At 40.8% G+C, this 12451-nt stretch overlaps 1 protein-coding gene across 4 annotated transcripts in view; it reads right to left on the bottom strand.

Annotated features, from left to right (window-relative positions):
- The window catches only part of FRYL (FRY like transcription coactivator), a 242199-nt gene that overhangs the window by 21982 nt on the left and 207766 nt on the right, over window positions 1-12451 (bottom strand). For all 4 annotated transcript variants that reach the window (XM_068542998.1, XM_068543001.1, XM_068542999.1 and 1 more), the window contains exons 51-55: window positions 9986-10147; window positions 9730-9804; window positions 9217-9393; window positions 5213-5416; window positions 2549-2716 (exon numbers count right to left, since the gene is read on the bottom strand). In XM_068542998.1, the coding sequence (XP_068399099.1) occupies window positions 2549-2716; window positions 5213-5416; window positions 9217-9393; window positions 9730-9804; window positions 9986-10147 (786 nt within the window). The remainder of the gene's footprint in view (window positions 1-2548; window positions 2717-5212; window positions 5417-9216; window positions 9394-9729; window positions 9805-9985; window positions 10148-12451) is intronic.

Below are 12451 nucleotides of genomic sequence, written 5' to 3'. Positions count from 1 at the left end.
AACTATGATTACAGCTATTTTAATTACCAAAAATAAAAGATTTCCCTGTTTGTTAACTACACAAAATTAAAGCACATGACCATTAACCATACTGCTTTTGTTAAAAAGTTATTTCTAGTATCAGCCTGCTGTTTTCCATTGTTTCTAACGAGAATGTCTGTTGACCAGTAACATGCTACGAGGCACACCAGACACAGTAGTTTAGATTAACTAGTAGCTAATGCTCAGGTAACAAGCCTTCCAACACTGAAAGTAATACAGTCTACTTAAAGCGCAGCTCGGAACCCTGCCAGCTCCCCCCGTAAACGTTTTCCTGTCCACGCACTCTGTCGGTTCAGGACCCCTTATCTCCTGCTGATATTCTTCTCGTTTGTCTCCTCATCTCAGCCTCCTCCAATCCTTCCTCCACAGCTCAGTCAGAGACTTTACTAAAACACTGATCGGACTTTAACCTTCCTTGATGACAGACTGCAAGCTCCACGTGGCAGGTATAGGTACTAGAACCGACTTTCCCATTTCTACAGAAAAAGCCAAGATTGAAAAAAATACACACAATCAGATCATGTCCTCCTTCTGCTGAAAACCCTCCAACGGTTACCTGCTGTGTGGCCTCTAAGATTGCCCTTGAGGGCACCTGGCCCCCTCCAGCTCCTTCTCCCCGACTCCACTCTCAGGTTCACCGTGCTCCAGCCCCAAGAGCCGGCTTGTGAGGTCATCAGACACACCAGGGCCTTTTCCACTCCTGTTTCCTGGGCCCTGAACATTCTTTCTCCACACCTTCGAGGGCTGGCTCCTTCTCGTCACTTGTTTCACCTCAAATGCCACCCTAGCTAACTTTCTCCCTTACCAAGTCCACATTACGGTCAGATTTTCTTAGTATGAATAGTAAGATGATCACTTTCAGATATATCATTTCTATTTTATCTGTTTTACCTGTTTATTATGTCTCTCCTACTAGAATTAAGCTCCATAAACCAGGAGCCTTTGCCTGTTTCACACGGTGCTATGTGCCCATATGCCCAGGGCCTAGGACAGCGCCCAGCACACGGTAGGGGCTCTATAAATAAATATTGCTTAAATGTCTGACTGCCTGTGTGCCCCGTCTTCCCACGTTGGTATCTGGTACAGGGCTTGTCACATAACAGGCATCTCTGGGAAGAATGAAAATTCATGACTTCCTATCATCTCAAGATAAAGCGTGTCTTTAGCACGGCCTGCGGGACCCAGCATGTCTTAGACTCACCCGTCTCTCCTATTGCTACTCCTCCTCCTGCCATTTTATTCTCTAGAAGGACTGAATTTCCTGCTGCTGCCTGCACATTCCATGTTGCTTCACATGGCCATGTCTTTCTGCATGACGTCCCTCTGCCTGCAATGTCTCCATTGCCACAAAGCCCATCCTTTGCCACCATCACCCCTAATGCACAGCTGATCGGTTGTCCTTTGAGTTTTCCCAAAGCTTTGAGCATGTCTATTACTGAGTTTCTCATATTGGCATGTAGTGCCCTTTTTTTTTTTTTTTTAAACCATCTCTGCCTCGCTTAATAGACAGTGGACACTCTGAGGACAGGGTAATGTCTTATTCATCTTTCTAGCACCTAATGGAATGTCCAGCATCTAGTAAATCTCAATAAATATTTGTTGAATTGAATTACCTAAACTTCAGCCGTACTAATATGAGCATTTAAAAAACTCCCCAAATGCCTTCATTTCAAAATATATCTGCTTACTGTAAAGATCTACAATACATTGTCAGTGTAATAAGAACATGAGATTTCAACTTACTCAGATAATAAGATCTAACAACTAGATTGGTCTAGATCTAATAACTACATTAATTTGGTTAACACTGAAAAAAATATAGTATTTTCCTAATACCAAGGCATAACAGCATATATGAGAGAGCTATAGCAATTACAGTTTAAAAAAATATCTGTAATAATCTTAAAAAAAAAAAAAAAAACAACTAAGAAAACTAATACTTACTTATTTTTGGTCAGTCATTAGCTTGGAATCTGGCTTACTTCTCACACGCCTTTCCAGAAAACATAATACTAGTAGTTCCAAAATCTTCCTAAAAGGTTTCATTTTAACCAACTGCTAACACAGCTGGCCTGAGGTTTTCATCCCAATTATAGCACCAATCACAAAAACCCAAACACAAAGCAAAAAGAGAAGAAAAAACAAAAGCGGTCCTTCAAAGAAGGCACAGCGCCACAGAAGATGCTCCCCATCCCCAGAGAAGCACCTGCACATTAACCTCATCACATTCTGCAGCACAAAATGCTCATTAAAAACACTCAGGGTTATTTTTAACCTGTAGGTCATTTCCTTAATCTATCAAAGTTGTTTTTTTTTTTTTTTTTCAATCATCAGATCTGACTATTTCACTTAGACTATATCACTTAACCAACAGGTTAGAAATACTGGTAACAAATCAAATAATTAGCGTATCAGATGAAAACTCTTTCAAAAGAAAAGCAAGGGGTATAACGGATTACTAAAAAGAGCCCAGATTGGCCATGCACCAGCCCCCATGTCTCCCCACCTCAGGCAGCTGGCTGTTAGCATTATCTAGAGAAGCTTCCAAACTTGGGGTCTCATCTCTGATTTGCAGCACTTCTTCTGCTGAGATGCTGCCCGTGGAATCTTGAGACTGAAGAAGTAAATCAGGCTGGTCTGGCATGGTTTCATCTGCAGCAGAATCATTGTTTAACTAGAAAGAGAGACAGTAAAATAAGGAATTCATTTATGAGTCAGTGGCGGTCACAAAGGCCACAAGAAACATTCTATGTTGTAAGACATTCTGGGGCCATAGTTATAAAGAGCTCCTTTGACTTCCTAAAATTACTTTTTCCCCTCATTTCAGTCTATGCCAGAATTGGTGCTGTGAACCAAGCAGCTAACCCATCAGCAGAAATGAAGTATCCGTTAACAAGGGTTAAATTTTGCTAAATAAAGACTACCAAAGTGAAAGAGCTCCTTGTGACTGTGTTAATCTTGACCTAAAATTCTTATTTTTACAGCGACGTCTCGTGCTTGCAGTTGGTCTAAGGACTCGTGAAGGGGGCCCTTTCACCTCCCCCGTGGCTTTGGCGCCAAGCACTCAGTGGATTCTCAAGAAGCAGCATTAACTGGGAAGCAGGCACGTAAGTCTGAACTGGCCATTCACTTATTTAAGCAAAAATCAGTACCACAAAACTTCAGTAAGACGTAAAGAATTGGGACAATAAAGTTGTAATGGCAGGCCAGCCTCAGTGGGTTTATGTTCTAAGAAAATATTACAATTTTTCCTCTTTTAAGCAGGGCTATACATTTTTTTTTTTTTTAGGAATTATTTTTTAGGTGTGAAATGGTACTGTGATTATGATTTTATTTTATTTTTTTGAATTTTTAAAAAGTATACATTTTATTTAATATTTAGATATACTTTTTTTCTCTTCTTAAAAATTTTAATTTAATTTTTTTTTATTAAAAAAGAAATTAGCAGGTTCTTATTGGTTATCCACTTTATACATATTAGTGTATACATGTCAATCCCAATCTCCCAATTCATCACACCACCACCCCCCTCCCGCCACTTTCCCCTGCTTGGTGTCCATACGTTTGTTCTCTACATCTGTGTCTCAATTTCTGCCCATGCAGGGTTATACATTTTTAACGGTCAATATTTAACATGAGAAAAATCAAGTTCATGATTCAGAACAGATAAAGGCAAAAACTGATTTTTTTTTTTTCCCTGTGAGGAGGAATCAGCTTCAAATTCTTTTTTAATTTCACTACCGCTATGACTAGGGTCGGCCTTCTGAGGAGACAGTCAGTCAGTTCTGCCCTGAGGCTCTCATGGGAGCGACCCTTGCTAAGCACTTACTCTACTGTCCTCCCCATGAAATTCCCACGAGGCAGGTACTGCAGGTACTACTGGGAGAGGGCAGGTAACGACCAACCGCAATTACACAGCAGGTTGGCGGCAGGATGCCAGCCTCTGAGCCTCTAGTCTGGCTCCGGGGAGAGCCTGGGCCTTCTTCATTGAGTCGCTGCTACCAGCAACTCACTGTTCCTTTAAATGCACACAGTCCCTGGAGAAGACCGTCCCTTAGGTAGCATGCAGACCGCCTGGCTCAAATGCACTTACTAGCTGTGTGTCCTGGGACAAGTCACTTAATCTACAGAACTGCTGTAACTGCTTGTGTGGTTGGGGGGACAGTTATAGTGACTAATCCACGTAAAACACCTTGCCCAGGGCCTGATGAATCTCAAACACTCAGCGAGTGGTAACTACCGCTACTGATATCAGCAACACCTTATCACTTAATACGTGATAGGGAGTTAGTGGAAAGACATATTGGGGTAACGGTGAGATGCCAAAACAGGAGAGGCGACAGGAAGCCAACCACAAGCTGACAAGTGTACATGCTCGCTGTCTAAAGCCAACTCAGCCCGGCCATTCAACAGCACTGCCAGGGCTCTACCAGCAGACCGAGTGTGATGCGAATGGGCCCAATTAAAGAGAGGCATGTAAAGGGCCCTCATGTAAGAGCGCTGTAACTGTAGCTGCTGCCTGGTCTTCACTAGCTGACTCCTCGTCACGTGGGCCCCGGTGGCTCATCCACACCCCTTCTCTCTCCTCGTTCTGCCACCTTCAAGCTCCAAACCAGCTACCACTGCGTGTTCGGTGCCCCCCTCAATCCACAGTTCTGCACGGACAGACTACTCCTGCAGCCTTCGTTTTCTCATCTCTCTCTGTCTCTCTCTCTCTGCATATCTGCCATCTGGCCCTTGGAATACAAGTCAGAACCTCCATATGACTGACTTGATCTTGCAAAGAGAGCGAAGCTGTGCTCCATCTTTCCACGCTGACGAGGAAAGAAAAGCAGGTGGAGAATTAAGCAGTGCTGGTGCTCACACCGATACCAAAACATGTATCATTCAAGGCGAGGGCCTCTAAGAGTGCCCAGCACAGCTCACTGTTACCAGGAGAGAAGCAATAGAACATACGTTTCAGCGGCTAAGCGGCGCACAGTATCGAATGTTTAGTTCTGTCACGAATAATGGAACTCGGCATTGCGGCTACAATTTTGTATTTTCATTTCAGTGTGTGCATTTCACCCGCACTGAAATGAAAATCACAATATAGAGAAACAGTAATTACTAAGTTGGAAGGTAGGAGAAAGAGGAGGCCAGCTGTCACTGTACGAAAAGGTCACTGTACCATCTGCGTGCGTGAGAGTATCTGGCTTGCTGTGAGTGCTGCTTCTTCTTCCGAGGACTCGTCCGTATCCTCCTGGTTTGTCAGGTTCAGGCTGGGGGTGCTGCTGGAACACTGGTACTCCTGGAGGGATGGTGTGTCCCCTTTGTCAATACTGTCCAGTGAGCGCCTGCGGACTCCCCAGTTGAAATTGTCCATGCTTTCGCCCTGGAAAAGCAAGACATCGTTTCTAAGACCTCAAATACGTGCTTATAAATATAGGAAAGGCAATACAGCAGGAAAACATACACCAAGATGAGAAATACTTAATGCATCATCATAAGCAGAGTTTCAATCAGCCCTTCAATTTCTTGAAACTTTTAAAACATCATTCAATATTTATAATATTTAAAGGGATCAAAATATTTGGTCAATGACCTGTTTTAACTAAAGAATTCTCTTGACTTTCTATCTTATATTACTGGGGACCAACTAAATCTACCACCTAGGCCATTTCTATTCTAATACACAAACACAGATGAGACCACAAGGAAGACAAATACATCACAGATGACAACAAATAAACAATCCACAACACCAGGCTGCAACTTACCTGCAGCTCCTGGTTAGCAAAAAGGAAAACACACAGAATTAGAAAGAACGAAGACAAACATGTAAATATACACTACACTTTTGGGGAAAACTCTTTGTGATTTCTCAAACCCAAAGACTGATTCAAGCTCTGGATTAAGCTTTGTGCAGGAAGCCAACATGTGATTCAAACTACTTTTTTATGCAAAATATATTGTGAAAAAGTCAGAGACAGACACTTAAAACAACATTTCTATGATACACTTTGGCAACACAAACTTTAGGAAAATCTTCAAAATTTACATAGATTTAATGCTGGATACAATGTAAAACTGACTTAAAATACCCACATTCAGTTGACAACATACAGGTTCACAATTATTTTAGACTGTAGCATGGTTCTGGCTAAACCCAATGGTCATTTTTTGCTACAAAGTAGTTTAACATCAAGATCATAGTTATCAAAACATAACCTTTGCCAATCTCAAAAGGTCAATAGGAAATAAGACAAATTTCAATTTCGCCCCACTTACGGATTTATATAAGCTAACGTTTCTGTTATTCCAAGCTGATCCTCCTTTTGTAAGGATATAACTCTTAGGCTCCTCTTTCTTAAGCCCTGATGACAAATTACAGTGTGTTGGCTAGCAAAATATGACTTATGTGTATTCCTTTACTCAAGAGGGATTGTCCAGAATAGAGGTTTTCAGATTTTTTTTTTTTTTTTTAAATAAAGCAGAGGAATACTCATGTCAAATGAAATTTACGACGGAAGTCAACTGTGCAAAACTGATGAACAAAACCAGGGCTGCTCTGGTTGAAAAAGGTGGCCAGGAGTCCTCGGATCTTTCCCTATTTCTCAGGTATCCTAGAAGCCCTAAGGCTCTGCAGGTCAGAGTTTGAAAGCCACCTTCCTAGAATATATCATTTCAAATATTACGATGTAGCATAACACATAATAATGGCAACAGCCCTTGATATGTATCTGGTGAATGAATGAATACACACTGTGGGCTTTCAAGGTTGGGGGATATTTTAGAAGTTTCATTAGCAGTTAAGTTTGTTTTGTAGCAAAGTACTTCCTGTTACCATGTTCGAAGCAAGACTACCTTTAGGTTTTAGAAAATCTCTATCATTTGATTTGGCCTAATTATGAGGCATAAATTAGCACCACCCTCCCCAAATTACTGTGACTTGAATGAAAGATAGAACTACAATGAGCATCTTTCATTCCTTCTAAGGTTCTATTCAAAAGTCATATTCATTACTATGGACATTTCAGAGTACTGGATGAACCTGAAAGCATTTACAGTGTTCTTTAAAAAAAAAAAAAAAAAAGGCAAACAAAAAGAAAGAAACTGACCATTACAAAAATGTCAAGAGTCAGCCTTCAGAGATTCTAAATTCTGCGCTGATAAAAGCAAGTAACTACAGAAGAATTTAAAGTGGCTCATGCCCGTGAGGTAGGGCAGCAGGTCTCTCGAACCCACCACAATTCCTTGCCTGATTGTGCAAGTTTGTCCAATTTCCTACAACATGTTTTTCAAACTGTGGGAGCGACATCAATTTTAGAGGCTGGTGACGTGCTCTTTTTTTGGAAAAAAACTGAAATGAAAGGAACAGAAAATATCACTGTGCATAGCATAGAGTAAGGATGCATATTCTTGAAACTTTTATTTTAAAGGTGCGTCCATATATATACACTTGGATGTGATATGAAATGTACTAGCAATGGCCACAGTTAAAAAAAAAAAGTTTAAAAGCCACTGCCCTATACGATGCTGAATAATACTTGTTCTTGGGCTCCTGTGAACCTGCCCAGTGGTGTCTTTGGGCATATGGCAAACAATGACATAGGAGCCTGTGCCGCCCCTCAGCCAGTGTAAGGGCGTCTGCTGATCTCTGAGGCACCATGGTCGTACCCTCATATCTGCAGGGGTGGGGGGCCTGGGGGGCCGAAGCACACAGGAGGACCTCCCTAAACTGGCTTCCTATCCACAGCTAACGGTGTGACGTGGCAGAAGCCATTACGTTTTATTCCTCCACTTCACCTATATGAGCCAAAGGAAACATCCCTTCAAGAGGGTTGATGAATGCATGCAAGTTATATGAGTGATTTTAATGTCTTTGGACAGAGATATATCAGTGACATGGTATGGATACTTGACAGTAAGGCATTTGGGGCTCTTGAAGACAGACACTTATAACAATTTTAGAATGAACATTTTTGTGATCTGTTTGATGTAAACTTTTCAGATTTAGGAGACTGTTGTTTAGGGGACTGACATGAGCTACAGGAATAGGTCCTGAACAGCCTAACACAACCAGGGCAATGGGCAATCCTATTCTCTTTGCCACAATGATTGGTTTAGAAATTGGCAAATGTCCCAACTTGGGCCAATGAGATGTGACAAGAAGTGTGCTAAAAGCATTTGGAGAGTAACTTCTTTACTTTCATGAGAGCATTTCTGGAAGTGACCCCTGCTTCCTCTTAACACTGCTGTGTGTGGACATAACCAAGGTCGTCTGAGGTGAAGCTGACTTGCAGAGAAGGGCAGAGCCTACAGAATTGCAGAGAAACAGCCGGAAACCTCACTGAGCCTTATCTAAAATAAGCTCTAACTCTGGACTAGCTCAGTTCTGGGAGCGTAAATCTACTTTCTGAGTTGGATTTTCCATTTAGGAAGCATCTAAACTGACACAACTATCAACTTTCTCTAAACGGAGTCAATATCAAGGACAAAGTCCTTGGTATTGAATGAAATGAGGCATTTGAGAGAGCTGGCTCCAACCTAAAGAAGAAAGTGATGATCAATGTCATAGGCAGAATCTCAGCCATAGGAAAGTGTTCTAGAAGAGAGCCAAAGGCGCCTTAATCGTCAATTTAGTTTCAGGGCTACCCTCTTTAAAGTTGTCGGATAATTTTTTTAAAAATAACTAATTTTATTTTATTTTTTAAATTAAATTTAATTTTTTTGGTCACGCTGCTCGGCATTCAGGATCTTGGTTCCCCGACCAGGGATCGAACCTGTGCCCCCTGCAGTGGAAGCGTGGAATCCTAACCACTGGACTGCCAGGGAATTCCCCATGTCTGACATATTTAAATGTAATTTTTACTATTCTGCTGCACATTAATTTGTATAATTCATGCAAACATTTAAGTCTAAGCGCACCCTCAATTAAAAAAAATACTTTCGAAGAAATCCATTTTTACTCTATATTTTTAAATATAAAGATGAAAAATTAGATGTTCCTTTTATTTCAGATTTATTCTGCTATACCTAACTGTACTAATCATGTTTAGTTCCCAGTTTAGATTTTTACCTTTTGACCTTACACTGCCCTTAATCAGGAAAGATCCTGTGGTTAAATCCTTCAGTTTCATGCAGTTGTTAACTATTCTATAAATATTATAAAATGAAAGCCCATATCCTTACCTCTGCATCTTCCAACTCAACATCTAAAAAGTCAAAATCCTTAAAAACGCCAAACTGTTGTTCACTGCTGTTATCTTCCACAGCTACTTCTTCCTCTTGAATTATGTCCTCTGTTGCAGAAATGAGGCTAGTCTGCTGGTCCCCGACTTCCAAATCCTCATTAGAAGAAAATACAACCTGACCCCCAGCCAAAAACAAAGCAAAACAAAACAGAAAAAGGCCATCCATCAGCTTTGTCACTCTGAATATGGGACATCAGTGCCCTAAGAGCCATTGCAGGCCTCATCTGTCAATGAGCTCAGAGCTTCAATTTGGTCTAATGTCTACCTGGGTGTATGCTTAATTAGCATAGCGGCCAAGTGTCAGAGAGGCAAGTAATAGTTTTTTCATTCTCAGTCAACACCGCAAGTAAGGTAAGTTAGAAAAGGCAAGCAAGGAGACACAATAATTTCCGTTTCTTCATGGACTAACATGATTTTTAAAACCTTTACACAGGTTTTCATGATTACTCACTGATGGATTCTTCGGAAGACCAGACTCTGGACCACAGAGAGAAAGCACATTCATTAGCTTTTCCCTTGTTCTTCGCTAAGGAGAAGGAAAATGCAAACGTTACGATTCTTGATAAAATCAGACAAATTCTCAAGTTCTCATACATAGAATAAAATGGATTCTTCTATTCTATGAACCTTTTTTTTCATCTTTTCTAAAAATTTTATTTTATTTGTTTTTTATACAGCAGGTTCTTATTCTATGAACTTTTATGTACCTGTGATAACTGTGGCCTCTTCCAACTAACAGGCACCAAGGCATTAGAATTAGAACCAGAAGAAGTTGAGGAAGTGCTTCTCGTCACAGCAATCACTTTCGGCTTCCCGTTTCTTCCAGCTGCGCTATGCTGATCACCATATTTATTTCCAATAATTGGTGTCTACACGGAAATAAAACGCCAGTGTTTGACTCAAATAATTCAACATAAATGGGTTAATAGTGTATCTATAATGACATTTTTTATAAACAGCCAAAAAAAAAACAGCATAAGGAGAAAAATTACTTAGCATAAGGCAGATACTACAAAAATCAAAGGTAATGATGATATCTTTTTTTTTAAATCATAAGATTTCACTTTATTGGGAACAAGTCTCTGAGGAGATTATTGGAGAACTTATTCCTACTTTAAATGCAGATCTGCTTTCTTTAAAAACTACCATCTTCACCTTTCCCCCTGTGATTATAAAATAGGTCCTCTTTGAAAGCTCAGAAAACATGAAAATGATTTTAAAAAATCACCTGTCATCTCACCACTCAGACTTAATGTCTATTAATATTTTGGTGTTTTTTTGATGCAGGTTGTTAAGCGTGCTTCAATAAGGTGCTTTTGCAAATATTCAAGATAAGTAACAACTTCAAAGAGAAAGCTATCTACATATGTCTCACTGCAAATCTGATATATAACTTTTCCAAAATTGATTCCCGTAAAATTCCATGATGAGCCCAAACTTTGGATGATCCAAAACATGTGTATTTACTTGGCTTTGTGAAGTGTCTCAAATTCGCATTTGAATATAATTTTAAGCTCACCTGCATGTCACACAAGTCCCCTTATGATCTGGTTCCTGCTTATCTCCCCAACTTCAGCCTCCACCACTCCCTCCTGAACTTCACACTCCAGCAGAGCTGAACTTGCTCCCCAAGCATGTGGTGCCTTTGTGGACCTATGTGTTGGCACATGTCACCTCCTCTGCATGGAACACGCACCAAGCAAACCCCTAATCACTTTGAACATTGCCTCCAGACTTCCAAGGAGGCCTGTGCTGATACCACCACCACCTCTGGGTAATTATACGTGGACATTTACCAGGTGATGGTGATTGTTTCTGTGCCTCTCTCCCCCCTGCTATACGGGAGGCCCTGGACTGAGTGTGACTCATCACTGCTCCTCTAGTATATCTCCAGTGCCTACACAGAGCAGGTACTTGGGAATTTTTTGATGAAACAAATTGAAATTAACTATGTAATATAGATCAAATGTTCTGAGGATTCATATCACTGTTTTAAACAAAATAATTGTGACACCATCATTTTCTGACTCAGAAGAACAGCAAAGCCCAGTTTCTCTATCATATTCCCATTCTATGTATTCCATGTTACAAATTCTCAGGTGATCGTAACCAAAACATTGGCAGTAAACATACTTTCTATCTTAAAAAAATAATCAATAAGCTCTGGATAAATTCTAATATCAAGACTAAACTGCAAAAAAATTTTTAATCTATATAATCCTAATCAATTAAAACATGATAAAACATGAGTAGATCTTCAGCTGTTATCTTTCTCAACTCCCCCCCCGCCACCCCAATACTTGATCAATAACTTCTCTCTTGAAAAATTCCTGCCTTGGCTTGTGAAAGACCAGTTCAATGGCACCAAAGCCAACAAAAATGGGCTGAGTTTCTGGAGGAAAAAAACCAAAACTGACGTTCTCCGCTAGGGTCAAAAAATCTTTGCACGAGATTTGTATCGATATTAATATGTAACATAGTCAGGGCTCAGGTTCCCTCTGGACTGGGGGACCCTGCCTCAGTCTAGCCCTAAAATGTAGGGCTTCTCAAATCTCAGCTTATTTTAGCCTCATTTTTCCTTCCATGATTTCAACCATCCACCTGTATGACACTGAAAACCCTTAAACTTTTTCCTTCCGCCCAAGTTTTCCTCTAAAGCTTCAGATCTCTTTAGGTAATCAGCACCTCCGTCAGTATGTTTTTTAGTCTCTTCAGAGCCAGTATACCCAAGACTGAGCTCATCACGCCCTCCTTCCCTGCTAAGACCTGCCCTCCCTGCATTTCCATTCCCTTTGAAAGGTACCAACACTCACCAAGTTGTCACGGCAACTGTCCTTGTCTCTTCCTTACTTAGCACCTCCTCTCCTTCCCATCAAACCCCATCAATTACTTCCTCAGACTTCTGAAAACCATCCCTTCCCTCTTTGTTTCCTCTGCAGTTGCCTAGGGACACAGTCCAACATTATCTTTTACCCAAATTACTCTAACAGATTCCTTAAAAATTTCCACCCCGCTCCTCCCTGGTCTGTTTTCTATCCTGTTGCCAGAGTGATCTTCCTAAAATGCAAATCCTAATATTTCCTATTCCGGCTAAAAATCCTTTAAGAGCGCCTACTGCTTCAAGAGAAAACCATCTCGTCAGACAAGATGCCGGTGACCTCGCGGCTCCCTAT

Source organism: Eschrichtius robustus, chromosome 4 (genome assembly GCF_028021215.1).
Source record: "Eschrichtius robustus isolate mEscRob2 chromosome 4, mEscRob2.pri, whole genome shotgun sequence".
NCBI lineage: Eukaryota > Metazoa > Chordata > Mammalia > Artiodactyla > Eschrichtiidae > Eschrichtius > Eschrichtius robustus.
Note: the sequence above shows the minus strand (reverse complement) of the source record. Positions and strands in the feature narration are given on the sequence as shown.